Source organism: Thamnophis sirtalis, unplaced genomic scaffold (assembly GCF_051295495.1).
Source record: "Thamnophis sirtalis isolate CommonGarterSnake01/CBP01778 unplaced genomic scaffold, rThaSir2_p1.2 scaffold_4, whole genome shotgun sequence".
Classification (NCBI taxonomy): domain Eukaryota; kingdom Metazoa; phylum Chordata; class Lepidosauria; order Squamata; family Natricidae; genus Thamnophis; species Thamnophis sirtalis.
In genome coordinates, this window is record NW_028261384.1 from 93,972,203 (window position 1) to 93,996,483 (window position 24,281).

At 36.5% G+C, this 24,281-nt stretch overlaps 1 protein-coding gene across 7 annotated transcripts in view; it reads left to right on the forward strand.

Moving 5' to 3' along the window:
- The window catches only part of CDK12 (cyclin dependent kinase 12), an 84,692-nt gene that overhangs the window by 10,000 nt on the left and 50,411 nt on the right, over window positions 1-24,281 (forward strand). For 2 of the 7 annotated variants that reach the window (XM_087713456.1, XM_087713457.1), the window contains exons 3-13: window positions 510-686; window positions 3,405-3,544; window positions 5,345-5,515; window positions 6,076-6,265; window positions 7,306-7,362; window positions 7,946-8,047; window positions 8,555-8,632; window positions 10,360-10,476; window positions 12,939-13,070; window positions 13,937-14,151; window positions 17,815-18,279. In XM_087713456.1, the coding sequence (XP_087569582.1) occupies window positions 510-686; window positions 3,405-3,544; window positions 5,345-5,515; window positions 6,076-6,265; window positions 7,306-7,362; window positions 7,946-8,047; window positions 8,555-8,632; window positions 10,360-10,476; window positions 12,939-13,070; window positions 13,937-14,151; window positions 17,815-18,279 (1,844 nt within the window). Of the gene's footprint in view, window positions 1-509; window positions 687-3,404; window positions 3,545-5,344; window positions 5,516-6,075; window positions 6,266-7,305; window positions 7,363-7,945; window positions 8,048-8,554; window positions 8,633-10,359; window positions 10,477-12,938; window positions 13,071-13,936; window positions 14,152-17,394; window positions 17,503-17,814; window positions 18,280-19,703; window positions 21,471-24,281 lie in introns of those variants that run through there. The other 5 variants (XM_087713458.1, XM_087713452.1, XM_087713454.1 and 2 more) reach the window with 5 other exon arrangements.

Sequence of the window (24,281 nt, forward strand, 5' to 3'; positions counted from 1 at the left end):
CAAATCATGGGAATATTTTCAATCCTCACTTCAACATTAATAAAGTTAGTTAATTCTTATTAGTTAAAAACAGATAGCTGCTTTAAGGGGAAAATGTAGTCAACCTTGGCCTGGAGTTCAAATTCTTTCAAGCAATGATGTTTGAATAGTATGGTGGGTGTGGAGGAAGAAGGTACATAAAAATGTATGTGGTTATGAAAAAAATAATTTAACTTCAGTGTAGTTAAATTAGTTCAGTTAATGATTGTGTTTTATTTTTTCCCCTCCATTGCATTAAAAATGACACATTTTTAAACCCCAGAATTTTGAATTTTCAGCTGCATATCAGGTACTAAACTTCAATGTTAAAATGGTGTAACCTTTGGTTACATTGATTTCCTCTAGATATTTCTATCAGTAACTTTATAATTGTAGCAGCTAAATGATATCCATCTGTGTTAAACCTTGGAGATGTAGAACAATGATCAGCTTCTGAATAGTTAACACTTTTCTTTTCTCCGGTGCTTTAGTCCAAAGGAGATTGTTCCTCTGAAGCCTGTGAAGAAAGAGAAAGAACAGAGACTACGATACTTGCTTACAGACCTCCCACTTCCTCCGGAGCTTCTTGGTGGAGACCCTTCACCGCCTGAGTCTCCAGAACCAAAGGCAGTCACACCACCTCAGCAATCATTAAGAAAGAGACCAAAGTAAGAACTAAATATACTTTTATTTAATGGATTTGTTCAAAGTACTTTATTTCTTTAGGATAACATTGAGGATTGACAAAAACAAATGAATTGGTTAATAGATCTAGCCAAATCACCTTTTCATCTTGTACCATGGCAAAGCTAATATAACTTCATTCGCATGACTCTAGATTTAATTTTGATTAGTACTGGTAAATAACACTTGTATTTCCAATTGAAATACAATCCATTTTGAAATGGATAGAAATGGAAACTTAGGGAATCTTAAAATTCAGATTCAGTTTATAGTGCAAGGAAGATAAAATTTGATCCTCAGCTTGATATCCATGTTGTCGGGTAGCCAGTGTATCCGACAACATCTCCCTTAGAATCTGTCCGACATAATTTTTATCTAGTTTTTATTTTATAGCCTGTAATTTAAAATAAAATAAGAGTTAAGCATATTGCAAAGCACCACTTTCAAATATGATTGGTATTTCTATTAATGTATTTCACATAACTCTTAGAAATATTCTTGAAAATAAAATGGCATATGAATTTAGCTAGAGTTTTGTTTCTAAGTATACCTCCCCAGGAGAAAAAAAATGAAAACCAAGATAAACCAAGTGTCCTGTTTGGATGAAAAACTGGCTTATTTTTAGCATTATGGAAGCATTTTGAACTCTTTTGAATTCAAAAACAGTGTGAAAATGCTGAAAACAATACTTTTACTGAGACAAAATAGAATTGAGAACTCTCTTTTTTAGAGTATTTCAGGAACTCTGTCATTATTAAATAAAGAATAATACAGTCTGTAAATTTTATATGAAAATTGCAGTTGGATTTTGTTTTTACGCACTGTTAACCATCCTCTAGAAACCATTTTGTGCTGAGACAGGTAACCCCTTCCACCCAGCCATTTTGCGATAATACCCATGGATGCACTGATCAATATGCAGGTATCAGGAAAAGAGAAGTCAAAAGCTAAGTACTTGAGTGACTACACATGTGTATTAATCTTACATGTGTATCTACCTTAAAGATGAAAATGTTTAATGAATATTGTTCTTATGTCGAGAACAGAAAACCCCAGCAAGTTATTAATGTAGGTAGAGTGAAACATCCTTTTCTAGGTCATTTTCTTTACCTGTCAGATGTAAATCCATTTTTGATTCCATCTGTTTTGCCAGATAAAATTTATTTTTTAAATTTGTCATTTCTTCATAATACCTTTTGAACAGAATCTATCCAGAGAAGCAGACCTCATTATTGATATTGTTGATAGTGTGCTACTATTTTCAGATTCCATTCTTCAAAAGTCTCGAATATTTTTTACTACTATAAGATTTTGCATCATTTTACAGACTTGTAATTCTGTTTTACCTAAAAAATTTAGCCATCTTTTTAAAGTGTATCATTAAATCTTCAAATAATTTTGTGACTTTATACCTGCTTATGTTTCTTTTCCTCCAGAGAAGTTAGCTGATAAAATCATTATTATATTTCATTAATAAACAATGTGAAAAATTAAAAAAACTATCTAACCAAAAATATATCAGTCATAATTCATTAAAGGAATTACATATATTGCAGTAATCTAAAAAATAGGGACGAAAAAGAAAAAATGTAGGAAAACAGAAAAAATAAGATCTAATATAATCATAATTTATATCATAATATAAAATTAATTCAATTCTTAAATTTATTATTAAATCCATGGGATATTAGCTTGTCATTTTTAGAGTATAACTACATTTCAAAAATTGATAAAGACCACATATATGACTTCCACTTCTTAACATCTTTCCATTTACATGAAATAATTCCATATATGTCTAGGTGATAATTATCCATATATCTGGTGCAGTGGTTAGAATGCAGTACTGCAGGCTACTTCTGCTGATTGACTGCAATTTGGCAATTCAAATCTCACCAGACTCAAGATTGATTCAGCCTTACATCCTTCTGAGGTGGATAAAGTGGGGATCCAAATAGTTGGGGGCGATATGCTGACTCTGTAAACTGCTTAGAGAAGGCTGTAAAGCAGTATATTAATCTTAAATGCTAAGTACTATTGCTGTCTATATAATTATCCGTAATAGAGTCTTGCATTTAATTGAGCCAGAATTCTTCATAAAATATCAAACTCCATAATTAGAATAATCTCATCATCACATACCTTTAACAGGTATATTTTCTTAGGAATATAAAACATAAAATGGGGTGAGAAATCTGAACTCAAGGACACCTTGGCAATACCATTTCTCAAATATAGTGAACTGTGATGTGTTTTTTTTATTTTGGTTTAGCAAATTATGTGAACCATTGAGGTTTATAAACTATGGTTAGTATTTAATCATGAATAAATCTAACCAGTTGTGGTTTATTTAATAAATTGTTAAATAAGCCATTATTCCTGTCTGAACCTGGAATATACAGTTTCATACTTAATGTAATACTACCTGGAAAACTTAAGTATAATCTTTTTTTCAATTAAGAAAAAGGGTAGCTTGTATTCATAATAGGTATCACATGTGTTAGGTATCACAGCATTTTTGATATACAATACACACATACACACATACATACACACATACACACACAGATCCGAGTAGGATGATCAGAAAATATTTTTGAAAGAGTTTTGTCTTAGAATTACACATTTTAACAATTATTCTGTTTGCTTCCCACCCACCCCACACTCACATCCCCCCCCCCACTGCCCCATATCTCTTCCAGAATCTGTTGCCCTCGTTATGGTGAGAGGAGACAGACAGAAAGTGATTGGGGAAAGCGCTGTGTGGACAAATTTGATATTATTGGTATTATTGGTGAGGGAACATATGGGCAAGTGTACAAAGCCAAGGACAAGGATACAGGTGAGTTTAAAAACATGGATTATTTTTAATTTTCTTTTTCTGAGCATATATATGTATGTGTGTGCTTGTATGTATATATACACACTACATACATATACATACATACATGTTGTAACCCAGGTCGCCTAGGAGACAGACTACGATAGGGTCTTTCATTGCTCTGTTAAATTCCACAACAAACAGCCTTAAAATGGCTAGTAATGCTCCACCCTACATTTCCCTGAAGGCAGCCACCCAGTCCAACAAACAAAAGCCAGTAAGTAACAAAACCAATTTGGAAAGGCAGAGAGGAAGTCCAAAGACTAGGTGCAAGGTCACAGGGCAAGGGCAAGGCAAAAAGGCAAAAGGCAAGACACAAGCTGAAACGAGACAAGGCTGAGTTTTTCCCCAAAGCTGGAGAATCTCCCCTGGCTTCTCCTTAAGTCAACCCATTTTAGGCATTCCTTGTGAGAAGGGATAGAATGACCTTCTTCAAAGCAGCCTCTTAGGCCTCCTTTGAGCTTGCTTCGGTTCTGCTCTCTGTGTCGCCAGATCGAGTGTGGGAGGCAGCTATTCTTCATCAGAAGGGATCTGCTGTCTCTGAACACCACTTTCTGTAGCCAATCCTCCCCCAGGTCTGTGAGGTCAGACAGCTCTCTATCTGGTTGGCCACTTCCCCAATGCCCGGGGGGCCTGGGACAGCATTGTCCTCAGCCCCTGGCCTCTCCAAACATTGCAAAGAATGGCATTATGCCATCCCTGTCAGACGGTCCTGGTTCTATCTCCCTTTCCTCCTCCGAATAACAACATACACACAGACACCACAAACACATATATGAGAGGAGAGAGAGTTATAGTTATTTATTGACAGATATTATAAGATCTTTTATTATTTTTAGTATAAAAGTGTGACTTCTGTTTATAAAGGAACAAGTGATTTATCTATACAGTTAGTCCTTGACTAACAACCAAAATGTGTCATGTGATCTTCATTTGTAACTTTCCCAGTTGTCTTCGACACACAGAATTAATGTGGGAAGCCAAATTTTGTTTTTGTTGCAATTGTAGGTCAAGGCACCAGATGGTTAGATTTTAACTGTTTTTATGCTACAATAATAATTAAATAATAAATTGCCAATAAATTTTATAAGTAAAAAATGCAAGTCAACATATTATTAAATAAATCACTTCGTCTTTAAGCAAAATGAGGCATCTTTTTTGCTGGGAACTGACAAAAATGTCACAAATTGTGGTCGTGTGATCATAAGATTGGTCATAAGTACAAGCAATTGCCAAGTGCCTGAACTATCATGTGACCCAGGGGTGGGTTCCGGCTGCCGCTACTGCCGGTTCACTCAGGTACCCATCATACACACGTGCTTGATGCGTGCTATCCACGCATGCACAGTGAAACAAAAATTGCTCTGCGCATGTGCAGAAGGCAAAAACAAGATGGCAGCGCCTGCTGCCCCACCGAGAAAACCAGTTCGGGTGTGTGGCAGGCCTGGGTCGTTAAGTTACTACTGGTTTGGCCGAACCGGTCCGAACTGGTAGGAACCCACCTCTGACATGACCACAGGGGATGTGTGTGTGTGGCTGTCTAGTTTTGAGGACAAGTTGTAAGTAAAAAAAAAATTCAAGTCTGTTTCAACTGAATGGTCATTAAACGGTTGGTCCTAATTCGCAGACCACTTGTGTTAGCATTGTCTACTCAGATAAATGACAAACAGGAACATGTTTAAGGAGGATCCTATTTTTTGTTTATCTTGTTTTGTTTGACCATTATTACTTTTATAATTTGCTGTGTTCTGTATTTCGCAGGTGAATTGGTAGCTTTGAAAAAAGTAAGGCTGGACAATGAAAAAGAAGGCTTCCCTATTACAGCTATCCGTGAAATCAAGATTCTCAGACAATTGATTCATCGGAGTGTTGTCAACATGAAGGAAATTGTTACAGACAAACAAGATGCACTGGATTTCAAGAAGGACAAAGGTACTCATTGTCAAATAAGATTGTTTGGAAATAGATTGTGAGATTATGACCTGCGTTTCAAACTAACTGGCTTACTTAGCAGTAATAAACATGCTTTGTACATTAAAGAAAAGTATTATGAGGAGATATATTTTAATTTTGTCTAGAGTGTCAGAATGTCAGTGGCTTACTTTATAACAAACATCTGGGTAAGAAGCTTCCTATTCATCTTGAGGATCTGTTGTAAAATTTTGAGAGAAACTCTGTGCTGTGTAAGATAATCAGGTTCTTTAATAATAGATAAAGGGAGGAATATTGCTATTCTTAGGATTAAAAATTTATTTACAATTTAGATATGCAGACGCAATTGTCTTGATAATGAATACTAAGTGATATGGAACATTAAATGATGTACTATCCTTTTTTCTGAGAGCACAATTTATGGCATTTACATTTTTTGACTTATGGCAATCTACTTTAGAATATTATAAATACGGTGTGCTAAATTTTGATGTGCTAAATGTTCATATTTTAATTCTTAAATAAAAATAATGATGTTTGTCTTTTTAACCTTCTGGTAGGTGCCTTTTATCTTGTATTTGAATATATGGACCATGACCTCATGGGATTGCTAGAATCTGGGTTGGTGCATTTCTCAGAGGACCATATCAAATCATTCATGAAGCAGTTAATGGAGGGACTAGACTATTGTCACAAAAAGAACTTTCTTCATCGAGATATCAAATGTTCCAACATCTTATTAAATAACAGGTAATGATGTAAATTTGTTTTATATTAAATGACTTTGTATGGGAATTGAAAAATTGTTTTCTCAATGTTCTATCCAGTATATTTAAAAAATGTCCATTGTATTCTTATTCTTCCTGAGATATGAGGAAGATGATTTGTTCTGTATTCTTTTGCCTGCTCTGGTAATAATTTGAAAGCAAAAATTTAATGCACCAGTATCATGAAACACATTTCTAATGGAAATCTATGTAACTGTCATCATTCCATCAAGTAAAATGTCTTTTATATATACCACCGTTTGTTCATTTAAGTTACATAAATTTTGCCATATATAACAGTAGCTGGCTGCCATTTCTGTTAAACAATCATGCCACCTAGAGTCATTTTTGGTACGATAGTCTAGATTTTTTAAAAATGCTGCTAGTTTTCTATCAGAATGCTTCATCCATGAACTTTTCTTACTGTGGTAACACCAGATCCAACGACTTCATATAAACATTTTCACAGCAAACGGGGATTTGTCATGAATATTTATCTTATATAATATATTTCAATCTGATCTCACTCAGAGAACTCTTTAAAATATACTGAATTCCTATTGGATTCATGTTTTCATTATGGAAATAATTCAGAAAGAGAAAAAGCCAAGGGCAGCTGACCTCAGCAGAGCTATTGGATCTGGTCTATATATTTTAAAAATTCTGAGGCTATTAATTACTTTACTTCACCTTTGTAACTCTTCCCCTGCTGCATGTTTAACCCTCTATTACACGTGGGGAAGCGGGGGGAAGTCTAGGAATTGATGAATGACTTGAAAATGTATTTCCATGCATTCTTGCTCTCCCCAAATTTCTAAAATGATAGATTCTGTACTTGAAAAATAGAATTATATCTATAAATTTGTAGGATAACTTTGTAGGGAATCTCTTCTGTAGGAGATTTCTGTGTCTTGAAAGTGTGGCTTACAGGTACCTGCTGCAAATTCAGTAATCCTTGTTTATGCAATGTTTCTCTTTTGTGTAAAATGTTGTTACTAAAGTTTCACAATTATTTTTATGCAGTGGGCAGATCAAGCTGGCAGACTTCGGTCTTGCCCGACTTTACAGTTCAGAAGAAAGGTAAGATGTTTAAGAGGAGCATGGGCATGATTTTACACATAATATATCTGGATGGATTGCTGTACAAACCCTATTGAATTCAATTGCAAACAAACATATAGGAGTTATCTTTGTTGTCTCTCTTTTTGAGTCAGTAATGTTAATGAGGGAGCTGATTGCATGGTCTTTGCCTGTTTTTTGGCTGCTAATTATTTTGAACTTTAGATACCCGATAATAAAAGCAATGATTTTTCTAATTCTGTTTATAACGTAGCAGAGAGAAAGCATTGATCTATCTTTTTTTAATCAATTAAAATATCCTCCTTGAACACCTGATATATGATGATTTTCTGTAGAGAGGGGATGAGATCAGAGACAGTTTATTTCTTGTTGTCTCTGTAACTGCATCTTGATCACTTTTCATTATGAATGCTTGAGGCTGGACTTGAGAATAACTTTAAATGAAATTTGTAGTGGCTTAAAAATGCTGCTTAAATAATTAATAGTCATTCTGTTGATTGTACCATCTAATATATTTCTGTTTACATTGATTCTTACCGAATTATTGAACCTAAATGTTTTTTATAATTGTTTTTTCACTTAGCCGTCCATATACCAATAAAGTCATTACATTATGGTATCGACCACCAGAATTGCTGCTAGGCGAGGAGCGTTACACACCAGCAATAGATGTCTGGAGCTGTGGGTAAGCCAGTGACTCTTCCATGCTTTGGTTTCTGATATTAACTTGTGGCTACAATCTGCAGTGGTTCATACCTCAAGGTTTAAGCATGGTGTGGCTGAAATTCTATTTAGTTTTGATCAGCCTTAAATAACTATGATGAATCTAATTTTTTGCTGTTTCTTTGGACAGTAGCCACAAGCACATGCAAAAGCTCACTTCTAACAAAAACCTTTAGGTTTTTGTATTTAAAATATTCTATTGTTCTTTTTTATAAATGTGAATTAAAATATAATATTGTTCATGGCAATAATTTTCTTCAGAAAATATGAAGATGTATCTTCCACAAGGCAATGGGAAATGCTGCTAGGTAAATGCAGATAGGTCCTTTGCATGCACTTTTCATTGGCAATTTGCTAGATATCTAATAAGATCCCTAGGCAGCCAAGAGAAGCTTGCCATCCCTCCCTCCCCTCCCAAGTACTCCAATTTATGCTATTGGTGTTTTAGCTTGTTCTGTTTTCTTCCTAGTTGCATCCTTGGGGAACTGTTTACAAAGAAACCTATTTTTCAAGCTAATCTTGAGTTGTCCCAGCTTGAATTAATCAGGTAAAGCGTTATATGAATGATAGAAAGGAGATTGGGCACAGAAAGTAGTTTGTGTATTCTGCCTTGGCTGTGCCAGCAGTTGTCATTTTTTCTAGAATTGCAAGCAATTATATTAGGTCCAGATCAGATCTATGAACAATATGTACCAGCTGGTTGCTCATGTTAGAAATGTACATAGATGCCAGGAAAATGCTTTTCTTGAGTTTTTTTAAACATACATAACTGTATCTTATATTAGGAGTCTCTATCTCCAGCCTGGTAATCCACTCTTCAGGAGACAGGAATCCAGAATTCTGTATATGCAGCTTATTTCTACCTGTGATTTTGAATTGTGATTCTAATGGTGCTGTTAGATGGCTAGAAACTAGCATTTAGGCTCCCTTTAAATACCATACAAAGTTGGGAAAGAGGCCAGGGCAGAAAAGAATAGTTATGTGGCTTATTTAGCTGGTCAAGATCTTCTATTCCTTGGGGGAAAAGTACAGTTTCGTCAGCTGCAAAGTCTTCTCTAGAGCATCATTTTCTGTTCAAGTAACTTAATCCTTGTTAGGAATCTTTCTAAAATCTGAAATTCATTGCCTGGGCCCAGAGTCACCTTATTGGTGAGATGGACAGCATTTGAGTTAAATAAATAAATACATTTTTATTATTCATCTACAAGCATTTCCTTTAGCTAATCTTAATCATGGTTCACCCCACCCTTCCTGGCAGAGGGGGCATACTGTGGATCTAGTCAGCCAAGGAATTTCAGCTGACAGGATCCAGGAGAAGAACCACCTTTGCTGTGGCTCCTGCCCTCTGGATGTTTCAAAAGAGCTTCAAGACCTGGCCCTGCCAGATGGTTTGAAAATCCAGTGGGGGAGCTCCATACTGGAGACGGTTCAGTAGTTAAAACTCAATGCTACCTCCCTCCCCCGATGTCTTTGGCTCCCTTCTTTGCCACATTGCCTCATTGATTTTATCTGTGAAATCTTTTTATTTGCTGTGTTTTTATAATGGATGATTTTACAGTTTTTTTAAATGTTTTTTATGTTGTAAGCCACCCAGAATTGTTGGATATGAGATGGGTGGCAAATAAATGTAATCAATCATCTTTGTGCTTGTCAGAATGTTCAATTTGCTATTATATATGAATGGGGACTCATTTCTGTGATGCTTTAAATATCACAAAAAAAGTGGGTGGGGGCTTCTTCATATGTCTTCTGCATTTAGAAATGACTAATGGAAATTTCACTCTTGCTGCCCAAATTCTATTTCATTTTATTTTCCCTGATGCTCTTTTTACTTCAGTTTTAAAGGCCATGCTAATAGCTATTTATGAATCCTTTGAGATATTTAAAATAAAATTTGAGTTTAAGTAGACAGAATTCAAAATCATTTATATATACTCTTTCTGAATTTCCTCTTTAATAATTAGGAGGGAGGGAGGGTGGGAGGGAGAGAGAGAAATGGAGTGGGAGAGACCCAGACACAAAATCAGCCAGCTGGCTTTCATGCCTAAGAGAGACCTAGATCTTGTGATCTCCTAATTTCTAGGCTAGCACATTAACCACTATGCCAAAGGATAGTGGTTTCTATACTGTACCATATCAACAAATGGGGGAAAGGTGATGCATAAATGTTGATACTGTGATATTTGGAGTTATAGTTGGATGAGCACAGAACTGAGTGACTTCAAGTGTTATGTTTATCGAGAGATTCAAAACTGTGTTTACATTTCCTTGCAGCCGTCTTTGTGGGAGCCCGTGTCCAGCTGCATGGCCAGATGTCATCAAACTTCCCTACTTCAACACCATGAAACCTAAGAAGCAATATCGTAGGCGCCTGCGGGAGGAGTTTTCTTTGTAAGTTGATATACTGTTTTTTGGATGAGAGCTAGCATTGTCTGCAATACGTCTTCATGTTTAATATAACACTATAAAGCGCAATATCTATATTTTTATTTCCATATGCTATCTCTGTGAATATGAGCTAATGTAGTGCAGAGGCTCACCACTTGTTTTCCTAAAAAAGCTTGCTCGGGTTCCTCCCTTTCAAAAAAACAGGTTGAGATAGATTTTTAGGAAGTAACTTAAAAAAAAAACACTATGATTTTATAATAAATTTAATTTCAATTTAATTTTTATAAATAATTCAAAGTGTCAAACATACCTAATATTCCTCCTCCTTTCTTATTCCACTTCAACAACCCTGTGAAGTGGGTTGGCCTGATAAAGACTGACTAGCCTAAAGTCATCCAGCCAGCTTTCATGCCTAAGGCTGGACTAAAACTCACGGTCTCCCAGTTTCTAGACCAATTTTTGGGGTTGGAAAAGAGAGATGGATTAATTTGTTGACATATCATGTATGCTTACTGCAGTTGTAGATAATTTTATTTGGCCCAGTGTGTATTGTTAATTGTATTGAGACATCTGTGAACTTCCAGGACCTAAAGCCGCAGACTTTGGTGGAGTCTAGATGAGAATTAGGAGAGGACATGGAGACATTTAACTGTTTCTGCTCTTAACTGCATTCAGTAGTGTCCAATAAGTGTCTTGGATAAAGGGGGAGGAGTGATTACTTACTTCCAGTACAAGGGAAAAATACAGATTGTTTTTCTTTTTTCCCCCCATAGCATACTTGAGAACACTTTGCGCTCAAAGCATCCATTCTTAGGCAATTCATGGTTGGGAAACTAGATGAATTTAAAATATACTACAAGGTCTCATTTCAGGGACTGGGACTTCTAGAACTTTGTTATTAGTACTGGGTTTTTTTTATTATAAATAATTGGTACTGATATTACTGTTTATTCATCGCACTTGTGTCTTAGTTGAATGGAGAAAGCATATGGATATGAGTAAATGTAAATTTTGTTGCCAAATTCCCAAATCATATTCTCTTTTGTCAGCACTTAGATTACCGGTATACATTCATTTGAATTACTATATATGCCATAGCCATGTACATCTGATGGAAATGAATGGAGCATAATCATCTGGTTAGTCAGCAAAGAGCATTAGATCCATGTCCTGAAACAGTAGGCTTTAAGCAGGAAAGAAATGAGGAAATCCATACACATGGGTTCAATTTTCAGTGATTTAATTCCAACACTGCCGATACCCTTTTAAGATTATCCTATCCTTTCTTCTGTGGCTGGTATATTGGATTGATTTTTAAATGAACATATGGAGATGACTAATATGAAATCAAATTTGGCCATGTAATCCAGAAACATCTGCTTTGACTAGTATCAGTTCTACAGACAAACACTTCACAATTGATAATGATTAACACATGGGTTTGAAGCACAAATTACCAGAAACATGTATTTTCAAGTATCAAATTGAAGTGCAGACAGTCCTTGATTTACAACAATTCATTTAATGACCATTCAAAGTTACAACAGCACTGGAAAAAGTAACGTATTACCATTTTTCACATTCACAACTATTGCAGCATCCCCATATTCATGTGATTAAAATCCAGACGTTTGGCAACTGACTCACATTTATGATGTTTGCAATGTTCTGGGGATCATGTGATAACCTTTTGCGACCTTCTGACAAGCAAAATCAGTGTGGAAGCCAGATTCACTTAACAACTGTGGCAACAAAGATCATAAACTGGAATGAAACTCACTTAACAACTGTCTCACTTAGCAACAGAATTGTTGGGCTCAGTTATCATAAGTCAAGGACTACCTGTATGAAAGACAGATGTGTATCCATGTTCAATGAACAAGTTCTTTTCCAAATGCTTGACACCAAATGGCTCATTCTGACCCACCTTTCATGGAGTGCTGCCCTCTAAAAATACAGTTCTACAAGTGTCAGTTGAATTTCCTGGCAAAAGCATAATGCAAACAAGGGCTATGTTGGTGTTCCAGGGGTTCCCTGAAGTATTTTTGGAAACTGATATTGAAGTTTTATTCATAGTTGGAGAGGGCCTTGGAGGCACAAAATACATAGTTGTATGCTATAGATTGGCCTTGCCTGATAAAAACTTAAAAAAACAGGTTGTCTTAATATATTTGAAAATTATATCAAGTAATTTGTCTTCTGAAATTTTATAGTGTCATATTTGAACATTTAAAATTTGTAATCTTAAATTAATTTAAATATTTTAATGTTGATTTTATATGCTGTTTATATATTAATTACATCGTACACTAAGTAGATCCACTCCCTGAATGAATGAATGAATGAATGAATGAATGAATGAATGAATGAATGAATAAATAAATAAATAAATAAATAAATAAATAACATTGCTGATTATTGTGGCAACTCTGGGCTCTCCTCCCCATATTTTTTTCATCTTCTAGCATTCCTACTACTGCCCTTGACTTGCTAGACCATATGCTAACACTGGACCCCAATAAGCGATGTACAGCAGAGCAAACATTGCAGAGTGACTTCCTAAAGGATGTTGATATCAGCAAGATGGATCCTCCAGAGTAAGTATCCTGCTAAAGGAAGAAAAACCCTCCCTTGGTTTACAAACTAGTTCAAATTTGGAGGATAGCTTAGAATTATCTGCCTTGTACTTCAGTCCCAATCTCTGCTTTTTCTTTGAACATGCGAAGATGCTCCTGGCCATTCGCTTTATTCCTGTGATATGTCTGCACATAGCCACCTCTCTCTCTCTCTCTCACACACACACACACACACACACCAAGGTCCCTTTGGAATCTTGGAGCTACAGGTAGATGAGGCAAGGAGAAAATTGTTTAATCAAAGAAAAAAAATAGGCATTGCTAGATTTTTGGGCCACAGAAGGACCCACTGGAGAAGAGCCTAATGCTGGGAGAGATTGAGGGCAAAAGAAGAAGGGAATGACAGAATAAGGTGGCTGGATGGAGTCACTGAAGCAGTAGGCGTGATCTTAAATGGACTCCAGAGGATGGTAGAGGACAGGAAGGCTTGGAGGAACATTGTCAAAAGGGGTCACAATGGGTCAGACACGACTTCGCAACTAACAACAGATTCACATTTTTTCTGCAACTCCAAATTTTTATTAACTGAAATGGCACGATATATATGCCCTAAGCTTTAAAAAAGGAGTGGTGCAATTCTTGTGGCTTTTATACAGCTTTAAAATCTCTTGTGAAGTCTAAGACAAGGTTTATTCCTCCTTTAATTCACTCACTCCAAATGACCTCCTTTTTGACATATAAGAACACATGAAAAAGTTTTGTGTTGGACTGTTGCTGTAAACATCATCTAAAATGAGAGAAATACCAATAATCTAATATTAGAAATTTTCTTTTGATTATTTGCACTTGCCATTATTGTCTCTAATGTTTGTATATTGTCTTTCTAGCCTCCCTCGTTGGCAGGATTGTCATGAACTCTGGAGTAAGAAACGCCGACGGCAACGACAAAGTGGGATTGCAGTGGAGGAACCTCCCCTGGCAAAGGTTTCCCGGAAGGACACCGCCTCTGCAATAAGCACTGAAGCTACCAAGAATCATAGCAGTCCAATACCCCCGCAGCCTGCTCAGATCAAAACGCAACCTGGTGCTGGAGACTCATTTGGTTAGTGTGTAACCTAGGAAAATCCTTCAAGGTTTAATTAATTGGCAGGATTTTTTGCTTTCTTAAATGCTTGGAAATTCAAATCATAAGTAATAATTTTGAAAAGGGTTATGCATCATAGCATGAAAAATGTAATCCTATTGCAAATCCTATTTATATATTTATATCGCATCATCAGTTAATTTGTTCTGAGATAGCTCTCAAGGAAACCTACCATAAAAACTGGTATAATAATATTTTATTATATCTTTATTAAAGATAACTTAATAATAGCTTAAAGATATAATAATATTATTAATATGTTTAATTAAAACAGGAGGGAAATTGAATAGATCCTTCCAAATCTATTTGGGGGGGAATTTTATGAAGTGGACAATTTCCCAACTGCCTTTTATTTAGAATAGTGATACATCCTTTTTTAAAAAACACATATGCATATTAATAATATATTCTTTATAGCCAATTTTGATTAGAAATTTCTTAGCTTTATTCCACCTTAATTGAAGTTTCTGGGTAGTTTTTGGAAATTTATACAATAATAATCATTTATTAAACTGGTAGTGTAGGCCAGCTACCAGTAGTTGTCAATGACCTTGGGTACTTCACAACAATCAAATTACAATAAAATTAATAAAAGAGAAATGATAATGATAAAAGATGGCAAGCACAACGAACCAAGGGATCAGACTCTATTGCCAAAGGCCTGGATAAAGAGCCAGTAAATTTGCTGGACTTCAGTTTAGCAGTCTTGATGGAAATCTCTTTACCATTTTACATGTGATAAATTCCTATTCACGTATGTGAATAATAAATAATATACATATAGTGCATCATGTACATACTATTCAGTCAATAGTATGTGTTTTCAGACAGGGTTTACTTGTGCCTGTTCAGAACTAAGTCTCTAATATGTTTTTATTAAACATTTCTAATAAATGTTTTTTGGGAGTGCTGTGGCTCTGTGGTTAAAAATGCTGAGCTTGTCAGCTGGAAAACTGGCAGCCCAGCTTTGAGACCTAAGTGCTGTGCAATGGGGTGGCTTCCCTTACTTGCTCCAGCTCCTCCCACTTAGCAGTTTCAAAGCATGCAAATGCAAGTAGATAAACAGGTACCATTATTGGTACCTATTTATAGTGGGAAGGTAACTGTTCTCTCTGTCCATTGGTGTATAGTGACATTGGCCACATGGCCATGGAAATGTCTTTGGACAACGCTGGCTCGGTCAGCCAAGAAACAGAGGAACACTGCCCCCCAACATCAGATGCAACTGGATAGGGGAAACCTTTACCTTTTACCTTTACCTTATTAGACATTTCAGATAAATATATAAACAAAGAAGGGAAAAAACAAAAGGGGCCAAAAATAAGCAAGGGATTTACAAATGATTTAGGGATGATAATCTTCCAGAATATGTCTATGGAGATTTTCAGTCATCCAGGTAATGGTTGTCCCAAAGGTGTTTTTTTCAAGAGGCAACTGGACTTTCTGGTTTTTCTTTGAAGACATTTCGCTTCTCATCCAAGAAGTTTCTTTAGGTCTGGCTGGATGATGGGGAATGGAAGGCTTTTTATACTCTTTGCAGACAGCTGGTCATTTGCATACTTTTAGCGGGTCATTAAGGTCACTTGTGTCATTAGCAGTTCATTAAGGTTTATCTGTGTCATCAGGGTCACCTGAGTGGTGCAATTGGGTGTGGAGCCTTCCTGGAACTGTTGAAAGGACTGTGTTGTAGATTGGAGATGATGTCGTATCCCTCCCCTTCTGTTGAGAAAGGCTGGTCAATTTTTGACATAAATGGCCTCTTTAACTCCTCTTTCAAACCAGCAATCCTCTCTGTGCAAAATATGGACATCAAAAGAGTGGCCTGTATCTTTTAAATGATGGACGGCTGAATCTAACTCCAGGTGATCTTAACCCACTTATAAGCATTCAAATGATCAGCTGTCTGCAAGAGTATAAATCAGGGCTAGTCAATCTTTTTGTACCTACCGCCCACTTTTGTATCTCTGTTAGTAAAATTTTCTAACCCTCTACCGCTTCCAAAGTAATGGTGATTTATAAAGTAGGGAAGTAACTTTACTTTATAAAATTTATAAAGCAGAGTTACAGCAAACCCCTACCGCCCACCATGAAAGCTGGAACGCCCACTAGTGGGCGGTAGGGACCAGGTTGACTACCACTGGTATAAATCCTTCCAGTCAGAGCTGAAGAAGCTTCTTGGATGAGAAGCAAAATGTCTTCAAAGAAAAAACAGAAAGTCCAATTGTCTTTTGAAAAAAAGCACCTTTGAGATTTCCAGAATATAATTAATTGATTATAAATAATATAATACATTATATCATTTAAAAAGCTTGACCATCACTCTTAAGCTCTAAGCAAATAATACATATCTAGAAACATACTCAATGCAATATAAATCATAAAATGAAATTTGTAAAGTCCACATTATTAGGTCTACTCGGCTTTAGAAGTCCTATGAAATTACAATATACACTTCGCACTCCTACTGACCATTGGCTGTATTTTATTAATAAAATTATGCAGAGGAGTATTTAAATTTTGCATACGATAGAATTAATGTATTGAATTATAATTTAATTGGGTCCAGTTTGAATTAAATTCTGTGTCAGATTTACTTTTGAGATAAACAGTTATTTTAGTCATTGAGACACACTCCTACATTTAATTAACCATTCAAGGACTGTTGAAATATCCAGTCCTAGTGTCTCCTTCAGTCCCTTACTTAGTGTATCACTGACTTCAAAGACTTATTTAGCAAATTTGCTCATCCAAGGAGGTTACAAATCATACCAAAAAGTCCTGGAGACTGGAAAAAACAGATTATATAAATCCCTAAAAATCCCTGACAGCTGCTTTTCGCTCTCAGTTTAGAAGATCTTTCCAAAAGACTAATGCATTAATAGTTTCTGAAGAGTCTAATAAAATTAACAGATTCATTTTCTGTCTTTCCTGACATCTATCATCTACCACACTAAAATGAGCTAAATTCTGGAAGCTGAAGACAAATGGGGCAAATGCATCGAGGGAGCTGAGGCTGCAATTCCAGCAGGCAGTAGTTCAAATTAGCAGGTGTATAAAACTGGACCAAACACAGGAATTTCCTTAATAGTATAGCCACATATAATAAAGGTGAATCGTGTGCTTTCCAGTTCTACAGTCTAGACTGATCCCCCAATTTAGTGAATGTCAGTTTTCCTGAACTTCAGTTTTTATAATCTCCAGCTAGTAACATGAAGGCTAAGTTCCAGATGAGTAGAGGATACCAGACTGAGAGATGTTTCCATAGATTCAGCTCCACAAGTAGGCATACAATCCATCCTGGTATGTCAGGTGAGAAGCTGGGCTTATGTGATAGTTCTCCCTCAAGCATTTTGAATGAGTCTCCTACTAGTATTTTGAATTCCTCTGGTTGACATTTCTGTTTGCCTCTGTATACACCCTATGTCCTTAGATTGCTGTGTCATTTATTATTCTTACATTAAATAACTGCAAAAAATATTTCTTGAAGGAAAAGAGGAGAGTAACACTAAATATATCTGTAAGCAAGAGGTAGAGTTACATATAGACAATTTCCTGTTCTACTTTATCTAAGGTCTTTTTGCTTCTTTTTCTGTTCCCTGGTGCCTTGTCTCATGTTTTCAGCAGGTCTTGGTGACATCACACAGCAGCTGAATCAGAGTGAGCTGGCTGTCTTACTGAACTTGTTGCAGAGCCAGACAGACCTAAGTGTTGCACAGATGGCCCAGCTACTCAACATTCATTCAAACCCTGAGATGCAGCAACAGCTAGAGGCCCTTAACCAGTCCATCAGTGCACTCAATGAAGCCACCACTACCACCACTCAGCAAGTGCAGGATTCCCAGAAAGTGCCTGAAGAGGAAACAGCTGTTGAGGAACCACCCCCACCAGCCCTTCCCTCTGAGGAACAACCCACTCCTGAAGCAGCAGGCACTCAGGGAGACATGCAAAGCGTTCTGGCAATTTTGCTGAGCCAGCTAATTAAAACCCAAGAGCCTGCAACAAATACAGAGCAGAATAGCAGTGAGAAGAACAGCGATCTACGGGGGCCACGGAAAACCCCCACTTTGCCTCAGGAGGAAACTGCAGGTAAATAAATTGAGACACCCCCTTGCTCCTAGGACTTAAGGGGGAAAGATTATATGGGTCTTTCCATGCAGTAAATAAAAAACTCTTTGAATATTCTTTAACCAAGCCTGGTAGTCGTCTCTGAGTGTGTGTGGAATCTGGCGACAGTTTTGGGTTCCTGAAAATGCTCATCATAAGACCTTAAGCAGATTGTGTACTCTTGGCCCTAGCTTCTCTCGTGAAAGAATTTTCAGGATGTAAGGCGGGAAATGTACCTTGTTAAATTGAGAAGTGATTGCTCAGATACTCTCTTATGACAGTTTTCATGCACATGGGAGCTAGCATGGTACTGAGAAGGCTAAATCATAGTCTTCCTCATTACTGCCCTAGCTTTATGCTTAGAAACCTTACGTTTAGTCTTTAGAATGTTAGAAGAATAAAACCTATAATTAATGTTACTCTAATTAAATCTTTAAGCCCTTTATGAAGGGGAACTTAAAATAATTGCTGATCTGTGCTGAGAAAAAGAGTTCAAAAGAAGTCGAGAGGACACAGATTCTCCCACTGAGGCCTGCCCCATCATCTCACCCTTCTTATGAAAGAAACTACCACAGTCTAAACTGAAGTAGAAATGCCAGATGCTTATTCTGAACTAGATTAATATTGGTGGAGAGGGTCCATTCTTATCAGCTTCAATGGTTTGGGATATCTGAGGTAACTATGGGGAGAATCCCTACATTTTGCCAAAATGGAAATGAGCACATATTGCTTGGGCTCTTGTACAATTGGATCATTATACATTTCTTCTTTTGGGTATTCCCTATAGGGTTTGATTAAGGGAAGGGCTATTGTATATTCTATATGGAATTTTGTTGTTTACATGATATTCTTCAAAGTGAAATAATATTTTAATTTGTTTAAAGGAGTATATTTAGCTTTTATTTTCAGAGATAGTACTTGAAAATACGTGGGCCATGACTGCTGAAATTTAAGAAGATGGAGGGATTCAGCACCATTTTTTCGAGGGGGTGATCAGTACCTTGCTTACATCTTTGTAACTAACTATGACAATCAGATGTATAATAAACAGTAAAAAACAGAAATGATTATCTTGTACATGGGTCCCAGAATTTAGATAAGTTTGATGCAGAAATTTGTTTTGCTTTGGTTTACCTCTTTAAAAAAATTTTTTAAAGCGCACACAGCTATTTTATACCTAGTACTATTACCCTGACTGGCAATGGCTCTCAAAGATCTCAGAACGAGAATTTATGAGTCCTCTAGTATGCAATTCTTTTTATGTCTTATAATCTGGAAGTTATTTTATTCAAAGAATATTCTCTTCCCTAAGTTTGCCCACTTCCTTTATATCTGTCTCTGAAATGTTTAATGTTTGTTCACATGTACTTATGAGATGGTGTTTAAAAGAAGTAACCATTCCACAGCCTGTCCTCACATTCTCCCACCAGAGAAGAGACCCCCTGAGCCTCCTGGACCACCACCGCTGCCACCACCCAATCTGGCTGAAGAGAACAACTCTAATGCAGCTCAGGAGTTGAACCCGGCTATGACAGCCGCTCTCCTCCAACTTTTATCCCAGCAAGAGGCAGGGCTGCTGAGCCACCCAAAGCAGGAACCCCAAGTTGGGAAGCCCTCCTCGGAATACACGAAGTCACAAACTTCATCCAGGACTTTCAGCATCGACAGGCCCGAGGGCTGCAACTTTGATGTTGATGAAAGAAATTCCATCCAGACTTTAACAGAGACATCATCCCCAACCGCGGGGAAAAGTAGGACCTTTCTGGGTTCCACAAGCGACATCAGGGAGTCCAGCAGTTACCAGAGCACAGGATCAGTTCAATTCCCTGGGGACCAGGACCTCCGTTTCACCCGAGTTCCCTTAGGGATACAGTCTGCTGTTGGGCAGTCCTTCATCAAAACTGAGGGGAGTAACAATACACTGGTACACTCAGAGGCCAAAATTCATAACTACAATGAGGTGGGAGTAACAGATTCGAGTGACACAGGAACAAGCCACACGTGGGGAAACCCAGTCCAGTCCACTGAATACGGGAAAGCATTTCGTGGGCAGAATAGAGTACCTCCAAGAGGAGGAAGAGGGATACCTTATTAAAATGACTGAAAGGTGACATGAGGGGAGTAGTGTTTACTTTCTTATTCTTTTAACCTCAGAGCAACTAGTTTGATGGGCAAACCATTGACCACCTACTATAGAAATGGTTGGTACTTTCTCCCCTTTTGCTCACCGGACTGCTCTGTTCCTTTCCCCTCAGGGCTTTAGAGTGAAAATTCTTTAGCCTTTTTGTGACATCATTCCATCCCCCAAAATCTTCTGATTTGGGTTTGATGTGATGAGTTTTGCAACATTGACAAGTGTGTGGGGAGGGAGAGGGAAAAGAAGGAAGATTCTTCAGTAAAAGAATAAATTGGAGACATGAGTTGAATGTTCTTGTATGACTTGAGCTATTTGTGACAGCCCACTGAAGATCTGGATGAGATGAATCAGTGTCTTGGTCTATCTTTTTTGCAGAATGAAGTCTTAGAATGAGCTGTATTATTTCAAATAGCAGGTGGAGAAATCCACATGTGGAGCAAGAGACAGAAATTTTCCCTCTTGTAGGTAGAAAATTCAGCATATTATGGAGAGAGATACTAGCCCCAGCATCCCCTTGGCTGTATTAATCTAAGCCAAGACTGTACCTTTCTGGGAAGCAGAATGCTTGAAAAGTGCAGTTCAGCACCATCAGTCACTCAGCCAGCTCATTCTACGGCTCATGTAGATCTAATCTCAGTATTGCAAAGTCCATACATGTTTTGTTTTTCCCTTGCCTTCTTGAATTTCAAGATTTGTCAGATGGTGCCTACATGCCTTTTATACTGAATTAGAAAAAAAAATGTTTATGTTATGTAAGTCTTGGGATATTTTCCCTGTTCTTAGTTATTGTTTCTTTATGTGAAAAGGCAGGAGGCTACATTCTTCCAAGGGTAAGCTGTTCCCTGGTTTACTGTGAAAAGCTCTGTGCTGTTATACTCACTTCCAAACCTTAGCTGAACTAAGTTTCTGTAGTGAGTCCACTGAGTAGTGGATGGAATGATTTTTTTTTAATTTTCTCTCTTAAGAATGGCAAGTGTCTTTTTGTTGAAGTTCATACAGCCTGAGTGAATGGCTAAAATAAAATACAAACCAAAAACTTTGTAATTCTTAAATTCTTGGGGTGGCGGGTATTTAATACTAAAATGAAGGAAACCTGAATAGGTTTATTTTTTTCTCAGTCTTTAAAAGATAAGAGTTGATATCTCTTATATGATAAAATACTGTTTTCAGTGTTTGGGAAGACTTTTTGGGACATTCCTCAATAAAATGAGGGTACGTACTTATTTTTAATTGTTCTATTTTTATTTTTATTTTGCTTTAGTAGTTTCACTCATTGATTAATTTTCAATTCCAATTTTTTTATTCCTCTCCTCCATGTAGATCTTTGTAAAAAAAAAATTACACTGGAAACTGTATAATACTCCAAGATTTCAAAATGCAGAATTATGGAGAGACATAATTTCTTAGTAATGTAGGTCTACTTCCTCCCACTTCCAATTCTTTAAATGAGAGTTTTCAAAGAAAGATGCTAGGGATTGAAAGGCACAGTGAATTTTGATAGTTGCTATAGATCATTCATTAAAAAAAACCTGCTTTCATATTATAGAGAAAAAAACTGCAATATTTGGGGAAGCACACTGCTGCTGAATATACCTTAAACATGACGAGGGAGTGATGTCATAACTGAAATTGAAACAAAGGGATGAGAGGGAATCATTAAGTATAGTAATGTTCCACCTTATATTAGAAAAAACAACTGTTTTCTTTGTTCTGCAAAGTGTAGAAAGTTTGCAAAATTCCAAGTGTAAATTTTGTGTGTACTTTTAAAACTTCAGTTCATACTTAATGTGCAAAAAAAAAAGTATTATGTGCAGAATATGGTAAATAAAAGGGAGGGTTTTCTCTCTCTGATCCCCCCTCCTTTATTATGCATTTTTCTTGATGTTTTTTATGTTAGCAAGCTTAAGCTGTCCTGGTATCCCAATTATGCCTTTGCTGTTCACCATCCTTCCATATTCTTTCTATCCTTTCTTTTGTCTAAAGACAGAATTATCATTTGGCCATATGGCCATTCATTTTCTCTTGTATTCACCTGAAAGAATTTGAGTATCACAGATTCAATCACCTTCTTCAAGTTTTTTTTCCTACCATTCGACATGAAAGGCCAGATTAGGGACAGATTGTCATGGAGAAGATCTGTGTGGTGATTTAGAATTGATATCAACTTGGAGGCATGTAATCAAACTCTACAAACCAGAATTGCACAGCATTTTGGATTCCAAAGGAAGTAGGTACTTCAGAAAAATAACACTTTTCCCCCTGAGATCTTGCAGTTGCCCTCTAGAATTACTCTGTGATCCTGGGAAAATGTATTTGGTTTAAGGAATGCTGCCATGTATGCACACTTATGCATTTCAAAGCACTTTTAAAAAAACCTTTGAATTAGAAGCATAGTACAATCACTGTAGAAAGTTACCCTCAAGTGAAGAATTTGCTGTTGCAAATTTATTTGGAAGATATTTTTTCTTCTTTTAGAAGGGAGTCTTTTCAACCTCCCTCTTTTTTCATGCTTTGTTATATGCAGAACAGGCTTAAAGGTTTTGCAAATACCAGTACCTAGTTTGGTACATTGAATGAAATAAAATATTGCTTTGAAATTTAGTACAGTTAAGGGAGGGAATTGAGAAAACGATCACTCTAGTTCTGCAATTCTCAACAGCTATCTTAACTATTTTTAAAATCTTCCATCATTGAACCATATTAAGATTTCTGAATTAGTACTATTCAGCAGAGATGTAAATTGAGTTCACCCTGAACCATTACTTTTTTCCTCACCCCCACCTTCTCCTTTCTGTAGGATGGTATCCTGAACTTGATTGCCATGGCTTCTTTGAAGGAATATTCTCTGTACTGTTAAGAAATTATAATATCCAATTAACTTGGGTGAAACTGCAGGAACATTTTTTAAAGGCTACTAAGAGGTAGAAGAAGATATAAATCTCATTTGTTTATATCAGAAAATATAAATAGGCCAACTTTGGAAAAAAAGAGGTCAGTATTAAATATCGGATTAGCATAAATCCCTAATTTGGAATTTCAGGTGCTTCCTGTTACAGGTAGTCCTTGACTTAAGACCACAATGGAGCCCAAAATGTCTGATGCTAAATGAGAGAGTTAAGTGAATTTTGCATCATTTTATGACCTTTCTTGCCACGGTTAACTATCAATGCAGTCGTTAAGTTAGTAACATGATTGCTAAGTGAATCTGGCTTCCCCATTGACTTTACTTGTCAGAAGGTTGCAAAGGATGGTCACATGACCCCATAACATTCCAACCATCATAAATACATGCTAGTTCTAAGCATATGAATTTTGATCACATGACTATGAGGATGCTGCAACGGTAATAATTTTGAAAAACGGTCATAAGTCACTTTTTTTCAGTGCCGTTGTAACTTCAGACGGTCATTAAATGAACTCTTGTAAGTTGAGGAGTACCTGTACTTCCTTGCAAATAATTACTTGCATATATGAAGGAGTCATCAGATACTAAGTATCTCCATTCTTTGGATTTAATATTTTTCAAAATAGTTGGAAAACTGACACATACATACCTTTTGACAAAATAATATGACAGAATACCTCTACTAAAATAATGATTATGTTTATCAAAGCTGGAGTTTTCTTATCAGTTACAACTTCAGAACTACAGTACTCCTGTAACAGACCATTAGCTTTTCTTGTTAAGTACATTAGCAATAGCACTTTCAGGGATCATTGTAAAACTACTTACTTGCAACATTTTCTACAACTCTCCACCCAAAAACTCTAGTGATTCATCATGCTAATACTAGTGTGGTAGGTTTAAGACCGTATCTATTTTTGGTGTTGGAAAAATGCAATGAAA